This window comes from Martes martes (genome assembly GCF_963455335.1).
Source record: "Martes martes genome assembly, chromosome: 8".
Taxonomy (NCBI): Eukaryota; Metazoa; Chordata; class Mammalia; order Carnivora; family Mustelidae; genus Martes; species Martes martes.
The window spans coordinates 135,945,530-135,965,861 of NC_137895.1; the positions used below are offsets into that span (position 1 = coordinate 135,945,530).

The 20,332-nt window shown below is 46.7% G+C and overlaps 1 protein-coding gene across 1 annotated transcript in view; it reads right to left on the bottom strand.

Moving 5' to 3' along the window:
* Positions 1-241: 241 nt before the first annotated feature.
* The window catches only part of ITIH2 (inter-alpha-trypsin inhibitor heavy chain 2), a 36,355-nt gene continuing 16,264 nt past the window's right edge, over positions 242-20,332 (bottom strand). Inside the window, exons 10-21 of the mRNA XM_080810525.1 lie at positions 17,403-17,571; positions 16,664-16,789; positions 14,963-15,144; positions 13,769-13,954; positions 13,252-13,391; positions 11,520-11,689; positions 9,060-9,197; positions 5,128-5,241; positions 4,555-4,753; positions 3,826-3,998; positions 2,537-2,648; positions 242-535 (exon numbers count right to left, since the gene is read on the bottom strand). Of these exons, the coding sequence (XP_080666651.1) occupies positions 388-535; positions 2,537-2,648; positions 3,826-3,998; positions 4,555-4,753; positions 5,128-5,241; positions 9,060-9,197; positions 11,520-11,689; positions 13,252-13,391; positions 13,769-13,954; positions 14,963-15,144; positions 16,664-16,789; positions 17,403-17,571 (1,857 nt within the window). The 3' untranslated portion in view covers positions 242-387. The remainder of the gene's footprint in view (positions 536-2,536; positions 2,649-3,825; positions 3,999-4,554; positions 4,754-5,127; positions 5,242-9,059; positions 9,198-11,519; positions 11,690-13,251; positions 13,392-13,768; positions 13,955-14,962; positions 15,145-16,663; positions 16,790-17,402; positions 17,572-20,332) is intronic.

Genomic DNA, 20,332 nt, shown 5'->3' on the forward strand with positions numbered 1-20,332 from the left:
GGTGGAACAGAGGGCCTGACCTAGGTGGGCCGCATCCAATCAGTTGAAGGTCTGCAGAGCAGAAAGGATGACTTTCCCCAGTGAGCGAGAACACTCTAGCTGCCTGTGGATTTCATCTGCAACACTGATTCTTCCTGCCTAATGGCCTTCAGACAAAAACATCAGCTTTCCCTGGGTAAGCAGCTTTCCTTTGCATGACCTTGATGAACACCTCCTAACATTGGAAAACTCAACAAAATCCTAAATTCAAAGTGTTTATTTTCCTTCAGTTGTATTAACAGGTTTTATAAACCACCGTGATGTCTGGCTAGTGTTTTAATTACTCCAACTGAAGAATGACTGCAGGGAAAAACTTGACCTGCAGAAAATTTCCAAAGCCATCCATCTTTAAGGCCTCTTGAGAAAGCTATAAAGCTGAGGCACGAAGTAATCCTTGTAATGCCCATCAATGAAACCTTTTCCACTGTTGTGCACAAACCAACAGGAGACCTCCGTTCCAAACACTCTGTCTGTTCGGTAGTCTTTCTGCAGACCCCTGCAAGGGAAATGGTGGGTATGGTTAGGACACAGTCCAAGGCTCGGTCAGCCTGCATAACGGGAAAGAAGAAAGTTCCCTCCCTTGCTGTTCTTTGTAGCACCTTCCTTCTCGCACCGCATTTGCTCGCCCCTACCCATCCCCCTCCCCAAGTTGTACCAATGGGGCTTGGTGTTGGAAGGACAGAGAATAAGCAGCGTATCCTTAGATAAGTCAAATAACCCTTTGGAGATTGGCCGAGATAGCCTTTTCCAGCAAGGTGTGAAGAGTGCAAATTAACTTTCCGTTGGAAAGAAGGCGGGAAAAACACTGGAGTGCGTGGGCTAACCCCAGGTCATCTGCAGAGTGAATCTGAGATGCCTCCCACCTTCCCTGGGTGGGTGAGTATTTAAAGGTGATACCAGCTGTTTCTGAGACATTCATGCCTTTCCCTTAAAAGGACAAATTTAAAAAGTCATAGGGCATAATGTCACTAGCAAGCTTTAGAATGTATAGGATGGTGCACGGTCCCAGGTCAATTCAGTTTGAGTTACGAGTCGAAGAGTGCTTGCAGCAGGTGAACTTGAGGCCCAACATTTACCTTTGTCATTAGAGGCTAGCAGATGTGCGTTCACCAACCTCAGATGACTATGATTAACGGTGCTCACCATTCCTTTGTCAAACACGCTCACTGATGCCCACTGGTAACTCACTGGTCCCCAGTGAGCCCGAACCAGCTGAGTGGCATGCTCATGAGGAGCTCATCATTTCGTTTCGTTTTAAGATTTTATTTATTTGCTTGACAGAAAGAGGGAGAGGGAGAGAGCACAAGTAGGGGGAGTGTCAGACAGAGAGATAGGGGGAAGCAGGCTCCTTGTTGAGCAAGGAGCCTGACGTGGGGCTGGATCCCAGGACCCTGGGATCATGACCTGAGCCGAAGGCAGACGCTTAATCCGCTGAACCCCCCAGGTGACCCCAGAGTTCATCATTTTACTTCCCAAAGCCATGTGTGGTGGTACGTATGGCTTAATTATGGCTGCAATTTTATAGCTTACTTATGTGGAAACCAATGACATTGTGTGCAAAGAAGGTCATTTTTTTTTTGAAAGTCATTTTTATAAAGCCAAGTTGATTGCTTTGTAAAAACTCTTAAAATGCAAAAACAGCAACAACAAAAAACCAAAAAACACACACACAAAAACACCTGGCCCAAAAAACCCCACCTGCTTTAAAATGCTGTCAGATACCACAGGGGAGACTGTAATCAAGGACTGGGAGAAACTGAAAAGACTGATAAGAACGTTACACTCAATGCTTGGCGATACGGAATTCTCACCTCACAACGAGCATACGGATATGGTTGGTGTGAGGAAGGCTACACAAAAATGCATTTGGTGGATTCGTGCTCAAGAAGAAGACGACGACGATGACCCCAGTCTCACGTAGACACATCCATTCCTTCTCTAGCACCATGGTTCACAGGTATTTTTTTTAAAGATGAATTTATTTCATTTTATTTTACTCTAGAGGGAGTGGGGAGGGAGGGACAGAGGGAGAGGAAGAGAGAGAATCTCAAGCAGACTCCGTGCCGAGCGCGGAGCCCCATGTGGGGCTTGATCCCATGACTCTGAGGTCATGACCTGAGCTGAAACAAGAGTCAGGTGCTCAACGGACAGAGCCCCCAGGTGTCCTGGTTCACAGGAATTCTTACAATTTCCTCCTGTATCAGCTTTTTCAGTAACGAAGCTTGTGACCATACGGCTTGTAATGCATGATGGTGGGACTGACAGTGTAACGGCCTCGGCCTTTTATGGTAGCTACTTGTCTAGCTGGTCCTTAATCGCACGGAGGCGGGCCTGCCTGCGGCGTCCTGACGCGGACCTGGTGTGTGTGTCGGTTCCTAAGGAGCTGCTGAGTCTGACATCGGGAACACTCGCAAGAGCTTTTCTGGCTTGCGTGTGACTGTGTGAGTGTGACCCCGAGACACGTGCTCCGTTCCTGTCGTACACCCCCAAGGCCTACCTGGTGACAGTCAACGTGTGTCCCTTCACTTCCATGCTTGCCTCTGGCTTCTCAGGGACCTTTCCCGGTCGTTCGTCGAAGATACGGACTTTTGGCTCGTGCATGAACTGACCTAGTGAGATGAAGTCCAGACACTGATTTCCATGGAACCCCAGGGCCAATAAAAAAAAAAGCAGCTGTGGTCATTTGACCCAGGCTGCATTTCGGTACCCACCTACCCACCCCCCGAATTTCTAAGGTAGAAAGACATATTGAGAGGAGAAGGGCAGAGCGATGGGAGGGATGGGTCCCTCCCAGGAGCAAAGCCGGCTGGCTCGTGCCACGGTCATCTCACATACGAGGCTGACCTGCCGGACAAGAAGTGGACCGGAACCCGGCCCTGGTGTCGGGCTGAGCACCTGCCACGTGCCTCAAATCTCAGGGACAAGGTTTGTGATGCCACATGCTTCAACTGGAACCACTCCTTAGAAAGTTGTAGGGAAAGTGGACCTAGATGCCTGACTTCCCGAACCAGTTCACCTCCCTCCAGTTAGAAAAAAAAAAATCTCTGGCATAAAATTGAAAGTCTGTGTCGCTTCTCTAACTGTTGGCCCAGTTGGTGAGGATGAAATCCCGGCTCAGGGAGAACCTCACCTGCAGTAGCAAAGGTCTTGGCTAGAGCCCCACCGAGACCCCTGCGCTGCTCTGGGGGGCTGCTTGAATCACGTTTGCTATCTCTGTGCGTTATGAGCGGACATCAAAAGCCCTGACGGCTGGGGAGAGCCTGCCCCTCCCAGGGTCAGCAATTCTGAAAGACAGTGGAAAACTCAGGAGCTCTGTGATCTGCACATGAACCATCCCAGGGCCAGACTGCCTCTAGCGGACCCGTGCGACCCGGGAGCTATCCCAGGGCCAGGGACCAGGTAGGTAGACTGCCCTAGAGCCCCAAGCCTGATGAAATGCCTCAAGACAGCCAACCCGGAACTACGCTGCTCTGCCTCATCTTCCCACAGAAACCCAGGAGAGGCTCTGGCCTCCACCTGTTGCTTCGGGTCCCTGACTAAAACCTGGCCTTCCTCTGTGGCCCTGCAGGGTGGGACATGCTCTTTGTTTCAAGGGGGAACTAAATGACAGGAATGTCAATGGCACTGGCCCTTGTGTGTCCTCAGTCCCCTGTATAAATCAAGACCCAGGCACAGAGTGTGGCCCCAACCTGTCCTTTGAGTCCAAACCCATCACTGTGCAAGTTCTAACCTCCCAAATTGCTCGAGACCCAGGGCCACTTGCCAGATGGTTGATAGACAACGTACCTATTAGTCCATGCACCTTAGGTGAAAACTTGTTTGTGGGGGGAATGTAGATCCCCAAAAAGTCTACATTCACCGGATGCTTCTTCCAAACGCGATGGAGTAAAACAGAGAAGGACATGTCTTTATCCACGGTGATGGTCACAGTTTCCTCTTTCTTCACAGAGACAAGCACCCTGGGGCGAAAAGCAAAATGGGGTCCACGTTTCTAGAACACACTGTTTAGGAAGCCATGCCTCCCACCGTAAGCCTGAGCTCGCCGTCCCACCCTGGACAATTCCATGAGTGTTCCAGGCCCTCTACAGCGTTTTTTTTGGGTCACAGAATGTTGTTTTCACTCCTGGCTCTGGAACTCTGTCAGTTTCTGTGTTTGTATAAAAACAATAAACAGGTGATCAGGGGAAAAGATGACACAGTCCAGTGTTTTCCAGGCAGACTCCGACACGGAGCTGGCTGGGATGTTTGATGGATTCCTTCACTTACCCAGCACGTATCTACCGAGCCCTCATCACATGCCAGGCTGCGGGCAGGTGCCGAGACACACAGTGGCCACAAGACGTGGACCCGGCTGCCAGGAACGGGGTGGGGTTAGGCACCAACTATCTTTCTGAACCTCTACTTCTTCACATTTAAAATGATAGCTAAGTTCTCCATTTCGGTCCCGGATTTCCGGATTGATCTGTGTAGTCAGGCGTGGAGGACAGTCCGGCGACCGGACATGGTGATACTCACCTCTGGTTAATGACGCGAGCGGTGTCAGACCAGGAAAGGACAGACACCCGAGAGCGCCGGCTCAGGGTGATGGTCTTGGTGCTGATTTCTATTTTCATGTCTTCGCTTTGGAAATAAAATCCCAGTGTTCCAAAATAGGTGCTGAGTTTTCCGTTCTTTGATTTCTTGGCACCAATGAGCTGTCCGTTGACCAAAATCCCTGGAGAAGAAAACATGCTTTTTTTCTCTCTGTGCACCATCAAATTTATAAAACTTGACAATATGGGAAAAGTGTTATTTTTTGGCTTGAGTTCTTACATAACATTTTTTTCCTGAACAACTTTCACTTTGTTATTATGTCTTATTATACTTTAACTGATTTATATCACAGTAAGATCTGCTAGTTTGCACTCAGTTTCTTAGCTATTCTAATTCCCTTAGGAATAAATTTATAATGCATTGCTCACCAGTTATCAGAGTTTGAAAAGTACAGGGCTTCTATTAAGGTGGGAAAGAAAGAAATCCCAGGTAGTGACAGTGAAACCTGGCAATGACCTAATTGCCTAGTTCAAATACAGCATCTTTTTATTTTACCTGATTCTGGATCAGAAACAAGGTTGAGAATCTTTCCAGGTTCTGAGTCAATATTGAAACAAATATTCTTTTCATTTTTTGGCAGGTAAATGATGAAGTGTGGGTCATTTTCAACTGGAAAACAGAGAAAACGAAATCAAACAAAATCATAGAAAGGAAGGCGACACTGAACAGTACTTCATTCCTGAAACCTTTCACTTAATAAGAACAAACAGTTCCAGCATTTGTACTAGATGCTAGGTTCTGTTCAAGGTGTTGGGACCAGTGGTGTAGACAGACCCACTGTCCCTTCCCCACGGGATAATTCAAAGTTTTAAGTTATTTTACAACTATAACATATACTTCTTTTGTAGCTATCATGTATGATCTAGGCTAGAGATAAAAAATGAATAAGACACAATAAGAAAAGACACATCATGTATACATATATACTACATATGCATACCTCCATCAGTGAGTGTTATATAAATAGATAAAAAGATGTATGTGTTTTTAAGCAGCTATACACGATACATAAAAATAAAGGAGACGTAATGTTATTAGTTGGCATACCAATGGACATTAATCAATTCCGAGAACAATGACGCATTAAGCGACTCTCAAGAAAGAATTCCTTTGCTGCTGGACAACCTTATTCTGATTGATCTTTCTTGTTCGTTTGTCTAATCATTCAACAAGTAGTTGGTGAGAAAAAAAAAAAACAACCCAGGTCTATCCAAAGCACTGAATTAGGCAACGTTTGGTGTAGCTATAAATAAGTCATGGTCTTACTTATAAGACCTTCAAGAAAGTCACAATTTAATGGAGTGACCAAGATTCTCTCCTTGACCAAACTCCACTTAGGCTCCTCCAACGTTTTCAGCGAGGCCTCAACTTTTGGACTCACATGTTAGCCTCTGCGCTGTCCAATTTTAGCAAGAATGCTGGTAGGTTGGGTTAGGTAGAATCCCCACCCTCCCCATTGAGCACCCTCGGTATCTAATTGGGTTCCTCATTCCCCACCGCCCTCCATGTGACGTTGGATCGCCTGGCTGCCTTCAGCAGGAAGCCTGTGTCCGTTGGTTCGACCAGAATCCCCGTCACCCCTGACGTTTCCTCCGCGTGACTTTGCACCCACTTCGCCATGCTGTATTTGGAGCTGAGTCCAATCCTCTCTACCCAACCTCAAGACCCCATTGCGGGGGTCCCCATATCCATCGCAATGGCCCCCCACCTTGAGTCAAGCTCTTGCAGACCGTGTGTGCTCTAATGAATATCGTGAATGATTTTTTTTCTTCACAGTGTTTCTTTCATAGAGACAGACACAACCACTGAGGGAAGGGAGAGTAAAATAAATGACACAAAAATGGCACAAGCCAGTCGCTCTGAGGGTAAAGACGAAGGGTGACCCGCCCCGCCTGGCCACTTGAGAAAGGCCTGGTGAAGGAGTTTGCACAAAGCCTTGAAGTTAGGAGACGCAAAAGACACAGGAGAAACAGAGGTTTTATTCTGAGTACACAGTGCGGAGGTATGAAAGTTGGCGATTTGTTTGCAAAGCACCTCGATGTAACTAGGGGATGGGTTCTTGAAGAATGTAGAAAAACACCAAAAATGGGGGTCATGGAGAGGGGCGGAGCACCACACCAAAGACTGGAGCTTTAAGCTGGGGAGCTCTTTGAAGTTTCTGAAGAAAAATGCAACATGATTTGATTTTGGGGAAATTACTAGTCACAGTATAAACTAAGTATTGGGACGTGGCCGTGGGAAGATCAGTTAGCAGCTAACGCAGCCATAACCCAGGCAAGAGACGTCACACTGAACTGGAAACGGGACGGATGCGGGAGGGAAGATTCCAGAGACCTGTGGTAGAATCCACAAGGTCAGGTAACTGAGCGCAGAGGAACAATTCAGACCAGCCAGGCTTCCGGCCCGAGTCACTGAAGGGCCCGGGGAGGGGACGGTTGGAGCTGTAAGAACCACAGTGGTTGTCTTTCCCAGATGAAAACCGAAAGAGCAAGCTTCCATTCACCAAGAGGCTGTTGTTTTCTAGATGTTACCACAAAGTCCCGTGCAAACATTAACTCAACTAATTCTCCTCGCGTCCTCGCACAGGACAGGTCGCCTGCCTGAGGTCCCACGACAGGGTTGGAGTACGGCAGAGCTAGGACCACAGCCAAGCTGCCCCACGACAAGCCCATTCTCCCGCCCACTCTGACACGCTCCCTCACGTTCAAGTGTGTGTTTCAGAACAGGAAATAGAAGATAAAGGAATCCACAACAGAAACAATCTGGTACTTCTCTGCACCCCTCACACTACAAAACTCTCGCCACCAGGTCAATAAATACTTGGTGAATCGATTTTGTGTTGAGCTGGGCACTAGAGGGCATCCTTAAAACGCAGAACAAAGGAACTCGCATCTCTTTTTCAATTAAAAAAAAAAAAATCATTTGGGTATGATAGCCTCTTCCTTTACACAAATACGGTGTTTTGAAATATTTTTGGAGGGACCTGGCTTTTGTTAGAGATTGTGATTGATTCTGCCATTTTAATTAACCCAAATCCCACTACTCACACCTGCTGGCGGGTACCCACGGATCGGTACTGCCCTACTGAACTGATAACCATTCCAGACGGCAGAAGAGAAACATCATACTTAGACTAGCGTCCGTAGCCTTACGTTTAGATCAGGCTGAAGGCGGATGGACGGCCGCCAGGACTAACTTCACAGATTCCCGAGGACCTGGGCTTGATGAGCTCCCACGGGGAACCAGGAACTGATGTTATAGCCACCCCGCAACTTAACACCAGCCCCGTTTAACAGGTGGGCTCATGAGACCTAGAGGGGTTCCAGAGTCTGACCCCGGAACAGTCCAGCTCTCCAGACCTTGTCCCCTTAACTGCATCGCACAGCGGACTATGTAAACTCAGAGGGAACACAGCATTCTTACTGGAAAGAGCTCGAAAACAGAGTTTGCTTTCTCGCTACGTATTTCTACAGAAGTTTCCTTCTGGAAAGCCACAGCGGAAGGGGCGCCTGCCCCGTGTTTGCCTTTGTCTCTTGCTCTGAGAGCCACTCGGCGCAGTAAAGAGGGCAATTTCGTCAGCACCGTAACCCGACACAGGGATGCCCTCCCCTCACGTGCGGTGTCGCGCAGCCGTAATCTCGGTGGGGGAAAGAGATTAGGAAGGGGAGAGAGACAGGAAGCCACATTAAAGTGATTTTGATTGTACAATGAATCGCGTCTAATCTTCAATAACGACTTTTGTCTATCGGCTATTCTGTGCTCGCCCCTGGGAGGGTTTCACGAAGTCAACGACCTCGCTGCCTGAGTGTAATTATGCCTATTTGCAACATGCAGGAACATGAAGTAACTTACTTAAATTCGCATACAATCTCCGAAGAGAATGTTCTTTGCATCGATACCCTGTGGAGCCCCCTGGCCCGAGAAGAGCGTCTCTTCCGCTCCCAAGGGTTCAGCTCACGCAGCTGGAGATGGGAGTGCTCTGGACTGGACTGGACCCCCACGCTTCACGGGTTGGAAGCCTAACCACCAGCACACGGTGTCTGGAGGAGGGACCCCCACAAAGGGATTGGCGCCCTGCTGAGAAGGGACACGGGAGAGCTTAGCCTTCCTCTCTGCAGGGCACACACAGAGAGGTCATGTGAACACACAAGAAGATGCTGGCTGTCTACAAGCTGTACCCAGCTGGCACCTTGATCTTGGACTCCCCTACCTCTAGACCCGGCATGTAGACCCGCTAGGCTACGGTATCTGGTTATGGCGGCCCAAGCTGATGAATACACAGAGCCCTCTGCTGCTAATGGAGGTCAACGATACCTACAGCAGTCAACTTGTTTACCAGGACTTTTTTTTAAACATCTATCAACGCTGCACACGATTGTGACCCAATTGGGAGCCGGGACGTGAGAACCGTGGTGAAGGCCTCTTACCTCTCATCACATGTGGCGGAGGAGTTGCCTCAAGCACCTGAGCTCCCAGCACAGGCATCGGGATCATCGGTGTCGGGGAAGGGTTGACCCAAGATGGGACTGAACTCGGACCCACCTTGCCGCCGTAATACAGGGCACCTGCGTAGCAAAACCCGTGGCCGTTAGTGTCCCAGCTTACTTTTCCATGGCGATTTCTTACAAGGTCAAGAATCTATGTTATGCGGACCCTGGAGGTTCTCAGCTAAGGTTTTCTCCCAGTAATTTTATTCCAGAATTTTCTCTCTCCCAGCTCCTCCTGTCTTTACACTGTGTGGGCCTGCTGGAGGGATCTCTGCAGAGTCTGGGACCTGGACTGTGGGATCTGCCCCATAGAGGCGGGAGAAGGGCCCACGTCTTCATCCTAGGCCGGGGAGATGATGTCCAGGCCGGCACCCGGAGAAGTCCCGGATTACAGTCAGCCCCTGCCTGGATCCTTTCCTCTTTCCTCACCGAACAACAATCTCAATAATTCAGTTCCTCGACCAACTAGTTTCCCCTATTGGTTACAACAAGCTCATTTTGCTTTCTGACACGCGCAGGCAGTCTTCCCGTCTTGGAGAAAACAAGTGGCAGTTCACCTAGGCATCTTATCTAGCTGATAACAACCACTTATCGATGCCAGTTTATCTAGGAGAGGTTTCTCCCCAGATGAATTGGCTGGGGGGCCCCAGGCTCTTGTAACTGGGATGTCAGAAGTAAGAGCCACTCTGGCAAATACGGCGTCTCACTCGGACAAAATTAATAATGTGGAAAGCGGTCCCTCAGGTGCGCGGGCGACTCTTCAGACTGTGTTTCAACAGGACTAGGTCCTGAGAAACAGAGGGCAGGGGGCAGGCGAGAAGCCAGAGCCTTCTGTACTTGGTTCATGTGTCCCTGAGCGCACCCTAGGACCTTCCACGGGACTCAGGAATCAGGGGGGCTTTTGTAGCAATTCAAGGTTCTCAGCTTCCACATACACCTCTCCTAAGAAAACCTCTTTCTCTTGGTTGGGAAGCAGAAGGCGTGCTCTCTTGCCAGAAACCTTCCGGGAAAATTGGCGTAGCACGGGAAATTGGAAGGACTCCGGTTCATTGCAAGGGACACAAATCCTTTTGCAAGTCAGATGGTTTCCAATTCTTTGCTTTAAACCAAGCTGAAGTAGGACCCAAGGTATCACGTGTTAAATCATTAAAAATAATTTTTGCATACTAGCTCCTATGTGAGTTTGGCAGATAACTCGGAAGAAGTTGTGAGTGACAGCTGCTGTGACCAAATTCATTCCATTCCTATCTACTTACCTATGTCAGCAAGATTTATCAGGACCTAGCCTATAAAAACGTTTTTTTAAAGATTTATTTTTAAGTAATCTCTACACCCAACTTGGGGCTCAAACTCATAACCCCAAGATCAAGAGTCACACACTCTACCAACAGAGGCGGCCAGGCACCCTTACAATTTTTTTTTAAGTAGAAATGACACTGAATCCATTGATAAATAACATTTACATGTACAGTCACATTTTTCATTTTTAAGACATGATTTTCAAATCAAATTTTACTTAGGGATATCATATTTATAATCCATGTATATTATTTTGACCAATTATCTACTTGTAGTAGGTCTTAATAAAACTCCATCTAGAAAAAAATTTTGAATACTCAGACTCTAAGGGTCCCAACATATTGAAAAAAATTCAAATTTGCAAACATTTTTTCTTGCAAAGGAACAGGGTGATCAGTAAAAGACTTTCTGGCATCTCAGTGTATTACACTGAGACGCACTTCTGCTGGGAATGGAAATACCAGTTCAACTAGAAAAAAGAACAATAGAAAACTTCCGATAATTAGAGTTTGCTCATGTATTTCTTTAACGGATGATAGAGAATACCAACTTAGGTATTCCATGCCACCGGATACACTGACAACAGTGAAGCAACAGGTTTCTTTTAAAAGTTCAATGTTGGGCTCCCTGGGTGGCTCAGTCAGTTAAGCATCTTCCTTCGGCTCAGGTCACAATCCCAGGATCCTGGGATGGACTCCTGCATCCGGCTCCCTGCTCAGCAGGGAACCTGTTTCTCTCTCTGCCTGCTGCTCCCTAAGCCTGTGCACGCTTGCGCTCTCTCTCTGACAAATAAGTAAATTAAAAAAATCTTTAAAAAACAAGTTGAGTGTTCACAATATGCCCCATATTAAACTCGCTACAACTATTTAAGTGTGGCGGGAAATGGTTAAACGCTGATTTAAACAATGCACGCGGGGGGACACAGGTCTTCAAAATTCCTTTGGGAGTTAAGGGAGCCAAAGTTCCAAGACCACAGCAACAAACTGTCCCAAAGGACATCGACAGGAGCAGCTGGGACACGCGGGGGCCCCAGGGCTGGGAGCAGGAGGCAGGCTAAGGAAGCCGCCCCGTCCCGTTGCTCCACGAGACAGAAGCACGGACCTGAGCAGCAGGAATGGTCTTGGGGGGGCGAGTCTGCCAGCATGCGCTCGTCCCCGGCCTCGTTCTCGATCACCAGCGCGGTGAGCGGGGTCACGATGTGATGTTCCAGAGACATCTGCAGGATTGTTTTTGTAATTTTCCTTTTGGCAGCTGCTGTAGGAGCCAGACTTCTGTATTTGGGAAACAGAGACATTCGAGAACATTACTGCACTTAGTCCCACACCCTACACCCGCTCTGGGCTCAGCCGGGACCCTGGGGACCACAGATAAAAGAGGGTTAACTGGCTCCAAGAAGCCAGGGTTTTATTTAGCCGTGCAGTCCGAAGGATTTTTTTTTACATAGGCTTTCTTTTTCAGACCAGTTTTAGGCTCACAGTAAAACAGAGAAGAAAGGATAGTGATTTCCCAGACCCTCCCTGTGCCTACACACCACAGTCTCCTCCATTGTCAACAACCACCACCCACCCCCCCACCCCCCGCCAGAGTGGTGTGTTTGTTACAATCTATGAACCTGGGCTGACATTTCATCATCACCCAAGTCCGTGGTTTACGTAACGGTTCGTTCTTGGTGGTGCACATCCTATACGGGCTTTGACAAACATGTGATGACATGTATTCACGATGGTACCATCATACAGGACACTTTCACTGCCCTAAAAAATCCCCTGGGCTCCGCCTGGTTGTCCTGCCCTCCCAGTCCCCAGCAACCACTGATCTGTTTGCCGGGGACTATTCCTGGAAAATCAGTATTTAACTTCAGCAACGCGCTGCGTATCTGCAGTTTTGCTGTGAATGCACCCAGGATGCTTCGGTAAAAAGGGGCAGGGATAGTTCTTGTTCAACGGAAAGCCCCAGCTACAGCCCCATGTCTGTTTTATAACCTTACTGACGTCATGGATTTTCTCTGTGAGTTCAGTTATCCAACCGCACTTCGTGTCTTCCTGACCTAGCTCTGAACACTGTTCCAACTCCCTGGGAACCTGATGTCAAAGGTGGGATGGGGCTCGGGTGATTTTCTTCTTCAGCACCTGCTGTGTTACTCTGCTGCACGTGGTCCAAGAGCTGTGCATCGCCCAGGAGTATAGTTTTTATACTGCACAGGTTAAGTGCAGGTCAGCTGAGAAGCCAGAGAGAGTCACTGGCTATTATGGAACCCGTCCTTAGGTGATATTAGAATCATAAATTTCCCTCTGGACAATAAGCTTTTCAAAAGTATATGCAAGTGAACTCCTGATACTCCTGCAACCCGGATCAACCTTACAGACGTCATGCTGAAGGAAAGAAGCCAGAAGCAGACGAGTACAGGTTGTATCATTACAAGAAGTTCAGTCACAGAAAACTCATTGATGGTGACAGTGATTTCTACAGCAGTGGGTGTGGGCATTCTGAGGGAAGGAGAACAAGGGACCCTTCAAAGAAGACAGAAGTGTCCTCTAACGATCTGGACAATGATTATTACATGGGTGACACATCTAAGAATTCATCTTCAAACTGTATGTTTAAAATTCATCAGCTTCACCCACTTTGTGTATGTTGACCTCAATGAAAAAGAAAAAAGAATGACTTCAGCTTTACTTAAAGTGCTTGGAACCAGTGGAGATTGACAATCCAAATCCCAAATCAATTTGCTGCCTTTCTTGGTTCCAAATCCCTTTTGTGTATTACCACAAAATATTCAAGGCAAACCTCTTACTTTTGCAAATCCCTGTTATATACATTCTTCTCTTCTTACCGCTCTGCTAGAAGTTGGTTGATGGTCAGATAGGCCCACAATTTCCTGGTGAAATCAGGATCTGCATGCTTGTCTTTTGATAGAAAATCTTCCAAGTCGTCCATTTGGGCCAGAGTTTCCAAGACTAACTCCGTGTTGGCCTGGATGATGGAAGATTCAGTTGAAAGACTTCGGAAGAGCAGAACTAGGGTTCATCAACCCACGTTGTTCGTATCTACTCTGAGCGAATCAGGACGTTATGTAACTTCAAGGGAAGTCCAAAATAATTCATAAGAATGCAAAAGAGGAAGAGCCTACATCCAAGGTTTGGGATTGGCTTTGGGATGAGAAGGGATGAATTTGCAGAATGGTGTGGGGAACACGGCATAGATATTCTCATGGCCTCCCTTTCACTCTACTGCTTTTATTCTGCCTTCAAGATTCTTGGGATGCAAGAGATTAACCTGTTAATATCCAAGACTGACTGTATGGAGGGGACCGGTTAGTATTTTAGAACTAAGGAGATAAGCAGAAGTACCGAGGTGGCTGTGATGATGCTCTGTAACTGTTCCAATTTATCAGGGTTGTATTTTCCTGCCACGACGATCTCAGAGCCTCCGAAATAGTTGTGGAAACTGTTCTGAGTGACATCCGAGACCGACAAGTGGGGATAGTTGAACTGAACATTCCGGAGCAATGGAGTAGAGACCTGGTTGTAGAATTTCTACAATTCATAAAAAACAGAGAAATCATTATTGTCCTACTACTTCTTCAGTCTGAAGCACTTTTTTTAAGATGGGGGAGGGGCGTGTGGGCAGAGGCAGAGAGAGAGAGAGACCATGTTAAGCAGGCCCCAGGCCCAGCTCGGAACCTGACACGGGGCTCGATCTCATGACCCTGAGATCATGACCCGAGCTGAAATCAAGAGTTGGACGCTCAACTGACTGAGCCACCCTGGCGCCTCTAAGGCTCTTTATGTTGAGATTCCTCAAATGGTTAGCTGGTATTTCTTAATTTATTTTCATAGGATCTCTGTGGAAAGCTATGGGACAAGGAAAACTCTCACAATTATCAGATGAACTGAGACAAGGAGAAACTAAAAAATTGTTAAGAATCTTATCCTGGACTTGAGAGCCCAGCATATTTTTTTTCTTTTATGACCAGATAAATACTCATAAGAAGAAAAGTCAGCTGGGTTGATATTCCCAAATTATCCCCTAGTCTTTTCCTGTTCCCAACTTTAAATATGGTGCCTGACACTGACCCACGGCACCTGGAATTGACACAGGGTGGGGTAAAGTATGTTCTTCTTCTATGTCTTTTTCTTATCCATTGAGTCAAACTAAACAAGTAATTTCTCTCCTTTACCTTCAAGGACACTTACAGGCTATTGTTTGATCTTTGTTGCATTATAAAAAGTTGATACCGAGATACCAATGCACCTTAAAAGGGGAAACAATGACCATGATGGCAAGGAGGACTGGAGAGCCCAGAAGTTTCGGTGGGGCCTGGGAGGACTTGCTCAGGGAGTAGGGAAGTGTGTCCCCCTCCTGCCTCCCATCTCACTGTCAATACAGAGCAAATACACATGCAAGGTGGGGTGGAAAAGGAATCGAGCACTTTCTCATCGTCACGGCTGAACGCAGCTGGAATGATGACAACTGTGACTCAAATTTGGCGAGTTGAATGACTTTGAGTGAAGGAGGAAGAAAGAACAGAAAAAAGGTGTTACTTTGAGCTGGGAGGATGTGTCCTGATTTCCATAAATCCTCTGAGCCATGCCACGGTTTTCATTGGATAGTCTCTTCAAAAAATCGTAATCAACGTCAAATCCTATCCCCAAGCTGAACAGGGAGATGTTGTCTCGTATGTTCTGCTTCACATTTTTCTGAATTTTTGACAATTTTAGTTCTCCTAAAGTGGATGACAACAGAGACGAAGAGAATGAGGGACAATGTTATCATGTTTTTTGAAAATCCACGGAGGGCGGTTAAGCAAAATTTGTCCCACTTACCCTTTGACCCAGAGACTCAACTCTACGGGTTTCTCTTACAGAGAAACACACAAATGGGAATGACATATGCGCAATCGTACACAGCCACACTATTGGGCGTAGCAACAGATAGAAAACAAGTGCACAGTAGTAAGGGAGGTTGTGTAGATGATGATACATTCAAACTGGGAGGTACTATGCAACTATGTAGTTATTAACCAGAGCAAGGTAACTCTGTGTATTTATACTGAATGATCTCACAGATACATTTTTAAGGGGGGAGGACAATGTAAAAATTGGTATATGTAGGATGTATTTGCTTATAGGCATGCATATATGTGTGTGTGTATGTGTGTGTATATATTCACACATAAATGTGTGTATATGTGTATGGAGTATACATGTATGCACAGAATATCTCTGGAAAGTTACACAACAAACTGCTAACCAAAGACCGCCTCCAGTGACAGGAACTAGAAGATCAAGGGACAGAAATAAGAAGCAGACTTAATTTTTCGCTATGTTTCCTTTTCTTCCTTATGACCCTATTCTCAAATTGAATTCTTTTATTTTTTTCAAGATTTTATTTTATTTTTTAAAAGTAATCTCTGCACCCAGTAGGTGGCTTGAACTCCTAACCCCGAGATCAAGAGTCACACGCTCCATCCAGTGAACCAGCCAGGTGCCTCTCAAATTGAATTTTACAATTTCTTCCGAGAGGGGAAGAAACCCTGAATCTACCACACATAGTACATAAAGTCTCCCATTCTAGTCTCGCTATTAACAGAACGGGTGCTTTTTGTCTAAAACTCTAGCGGCCGCAGTCCTGACTGATGCACTCGTCTTCCTTCCACTGAGCAGCGTTGGGCACCGTCCTTGTCGACGGGACGGACTACAACACAATCTAGCATGGACTCTTGTATTTGCCAGTAGAAAGACACAAATGAAGCAGATGAAGTGACAGCATGTGACAACAGAAGCCAGGGGACGTGGGGCCATTTTGTGGTGAAAAATACATAATGTAGAGGATATATCAGAAAGAAGTCATTTATCCTGTTGCCTTGAGGGACTGAGGGAATGTGGAGAAGGATGGAATAAGTTACTGCAGACCCCAGACGTGTCCTGGGGACTGGGGACTGACACACTCATCTCACACTCTCATACGTCACCTCACATACCTTACGTTGAGAATAAAGGCACTAGCGAGCTATGACACTTCATACTCCAGTTTTGAAACAAGTGCTTTCAAGAGCATCACCAAAAGTGTCTGGGACTGGTCTCGGGGTGGGGGGAGGTGGTGACAGTTCCGGGGCCCAGAGAGGCCTCCTTTTAGAGAACATCGGCCTACAATGGCTTAGAAACTCAGGCAACTGCCCACAGATTTCCCATTTGAAGCGAGAGTGAAGTATTTGTTACTGGAAGATTGAAAAAGCTACTTGCCTACTGTGGGGTCGCCGTCAGAAACCAAAATGATCAGAGAGACTGACTCGGGGTCCAGCATTCCCAAATTATTGGCTTCGTTCAAAATAAAGATGGCGCGCAGGAGGGCTTCGTTGATGTTGGTGCCTGTTAAGGTAAGAGTATGTGTTGCTCCGTTACGTACTCTCTCTTTGCACGAAAACTGTCACACCCTGGGTTCCGATTCATTTGTCTGGTGATCACGCACGTGTCATTTTACTCCGTTCCCAAATCTTTCAATGGTTTTCCAACTGACACAAATTCCCTCCAGGCTGGGCAAGATTCCCCAGCAGAGTAAAATTATTGACTTTGCAGTAAACTACTCCCTTAAAGAGGAATTCGTCCTTTCAAAGCACCGGTCTGTCGTTTTGTTAAAGAGCAAGTTGAAAGTCCCTCAATCAGCCTTGCTGACGTGCTGGGACACTGGTCTGGGGACAGGGGCATTTTGTGCTATGAGAGTAGTAAGAATTCTAGTGTCCCTTGCTGACACCCTTTTCTGGGAAAGATTGGGATGGTTACAAACTTGTGTGGGATGGGTTCTGCCTTGTACTTTCACAAGAAATTAACACTCATCATGGAATAATAATACACACATTATTTAAGGCAGGCCATTGCCGGCCGGGCAAAGACCACCACGGTAGGGAGTGATTCTTCCTAAGTGAATAAAGATTTGAGCTCTGGGAACGTTTCTCACTGGGCTCTGGGATATAAAGTCATTCACCTCCACTGGGCTGGATTTTCTCAATGTACTTCTTGGCATCTGCAATCTGTGTTTTAGTAGCTGAGACTAAATCATTTCTCCAGGTTCGAACATTGTGGTTGAAGTCGACCACAGAGAATTGGTCTTCAGCTCTTAGGTCATCCAAAATGGTCTTCATTGCTTCCACTGTCTGTTTCAAAGAAGAATGAAGAAGGGTCTCGTTACTTAAGCTCTCAGTCCAAGAAGAAAAGAGGAGACCAAGCATTCCTCCTGTCATCTTGCAAGTACCAACTCAAGCTGCCCTTCTTCCAGAAAACCTCTTGAAACCACCTCAGTCAACACTGGCCTGTCTCTCACTTATCCTAAACATGTGTTGTCTGCATTTTAATACTGAACCTTTTACTCTTTATTTTGTTATGCCCAATAATTTTGACTGATCTCACGTTTCGTTAAGAATCCCAAACTTCAGGTGCCCCTTTAGTGGTGCCTAAAAATTAAATATATTTCTCAAGTCCAGCAACTTACCTTCTCTAAAATTACTGTTTCTCATCTTCTTTCTTTTCAAACTACCAACACCTCTCTTTTTCTGTCTTTTCAAACTACCAATACCTTCCTGTCTCAGCTCACGACCTGGATTCCAACTGCACTGAGACATTAAAGCAATCAGAAGAAAACATCCACAGTCTCCCAGCTTCCTGTCTGGTCACCTAGGAGAACTAGCAGTATTTCTATCCGAGGCACATGCGTCCACTGGTGAGCTAGCTTTCATTCTCTCTCATCTCCTCGAGGACATGGCTCCAGCAGCTGGCCCCTGCATCTCCTACATTCAAAACTTCCCTCCTCTATTGGTGCATTTCCATAAATATAAAAACATGCTGTTATTTCTCATCCCTTTAAAAACCTCACTGGTGCAGCACCTGGGTGGCTCAGTCCGTGAAGCGTCTGCCTTCGGCTTAGGACATGATCCCAGGGTCTGGGAACTGAGTCCCAAGTCAGGCTCCCTGCTCAGCGGAGAGCCTGCTTCTCCCTCTCCCTCTGTCTGCCACTCCCCCCGCTGGTGCTCTCTCTCTCTTTCTCTGAATAATAAATAAAAAGAAAATTAAAAAAAAATAAATAAAAGAATAAATAAAAAATAAAAACCTCATTCGTCCTCACACCCATCTCTCAGTCTTCCTCCGCAATAGAATTCTTTGAAAGATTGGCCCAAACATACTATCTGCAAATCTTCTCTTCCTATTCCTTTTCTACCTGCTCCGTTCATGTTTTCACCATCAGGACTCCTTAAAATTGCCCTTGTCGAGGTCACAGTGCCTTTAATGTTGTCCAATCCAATGGACTATTTTCTCTTCTTATCAGACTCAATCGATGAACGGTATCTGAACCAACAGGTCACACCTCCCTCTTAATAGGACTTCCTCAGTATCTTCCAGAATCTCAGACTCTCTTGGGTTTTCTCCTCCTCTCAACTGGTTGCCTTTTCTCACTCTTCTTTCTTTGCTGGTTCCTTCTCTTCTCCCCAAATTCTTGCTCACTATCCTAGGGTTCACTCATGGTCTTCTTCTCTAGCTACACTTGCTCCTTGGTGTTCTCAGTAGTCTCATTGCTGTAAATACCTTCCACAGACTGGTGGGTCCTAATCATCCACCTCGATATCTCACTTTGGAATACCAGACTTGCGTAGCCAGTGGCCTCACTGACCTCGGTGAGATAGGCATCTCAAACTTCACATGTCCAAGACTGAGCCCCTGATATCCCCCACGAAGTCTCATTCTGCCCGTCTCTTCCAACTCATTGATGGCAACCTTCAGCCCTCCTTCCGACTGCTCAGGCTAAGAGCTCGGAGGATCTTGGGGTCTTCTCACATTTCACAGCTTTAGGAAATGCTGTTTATTCTACCTTCCAGTTAGAGTCCATAATCCTGTCGCTTCTTGCCACACCCACTACTGCCAGGCTGGTCCATGCCGCCATCGTCCCCGGCCTGGACTACTGCAATAGCTGCTTTTCTGACCTCCCTGTTTCCATCCTCACCTGCATGCCAGGCTGTTCTCAACACAGCAGCCGGAGATGGGCTTTACAGACTGTCAGATCATGTCATTCCTTCCCCCAAACCGCCCAGCAGCTCTCCATTTCTCTCCAAGTTAGAGCCAAGGTTCTCACAGTGCCCCAAGGGGCTTCATGTCATCCGTCTGGTCCCTTCCTTTTCCCTCCCTGCTGGGCTGCTCCCTGCTCCTGGAACGTGCCTGGCACACTTGGACTCAGAGCTATTGTCCTGGCTGTCCCTGCTGCCGACAGAGGTCTGCCCCAGAGAGCTGCGTGCTTTCCCCCACACCTTCTAAGGGGTTCCTCACGCCCTTCTCAACAGAAGCACCTGCTTAGATGGCAAACCTGTCTAAAATCTTATTCCCCCTCACCCCGCAGTTGGCACTCCTGATTCCTAATACGCTCCTCTAAAAACAAACCAACAAAAAACCCTAAAAAACTTTCTTGTAATACCACAATTGAAGATACCTTCATTTTTTATTTTTTGTAAAGAGTTTATTTATTTATTTTAGAGAGAGAGAGAGCATGGAAAGGAGCAGAGGCAGAGGGCAATTAGACTCTGTGCTAAGCGGGGAGCCTGACACGGGACTCGATCTCCCGACCCTGAGATCATGACCTGAGCTAAAACCAAGAGTTGGATGCTCAACTGACCAAGCCATTCAGGCGCCCCAAAGATACTTTTAAATGACTTATTATGTTTATTGTTTATTCTCTGTCCCTATCTTCTCATAGAACGTAAGCTCTATATGCTCCCTTTGGGGAAGAATGGGTTTTTTTAATGCTTTTGATCAATTTTTTTTTAACTGATGAGCCATGTGCCTGACACACAGTGGGCGCTTAATATATATTTGTTACATGCACAAAAGAAGGAAGGAAAGAGTGAATACATGGCTGTATTAGAGCAGAGATTC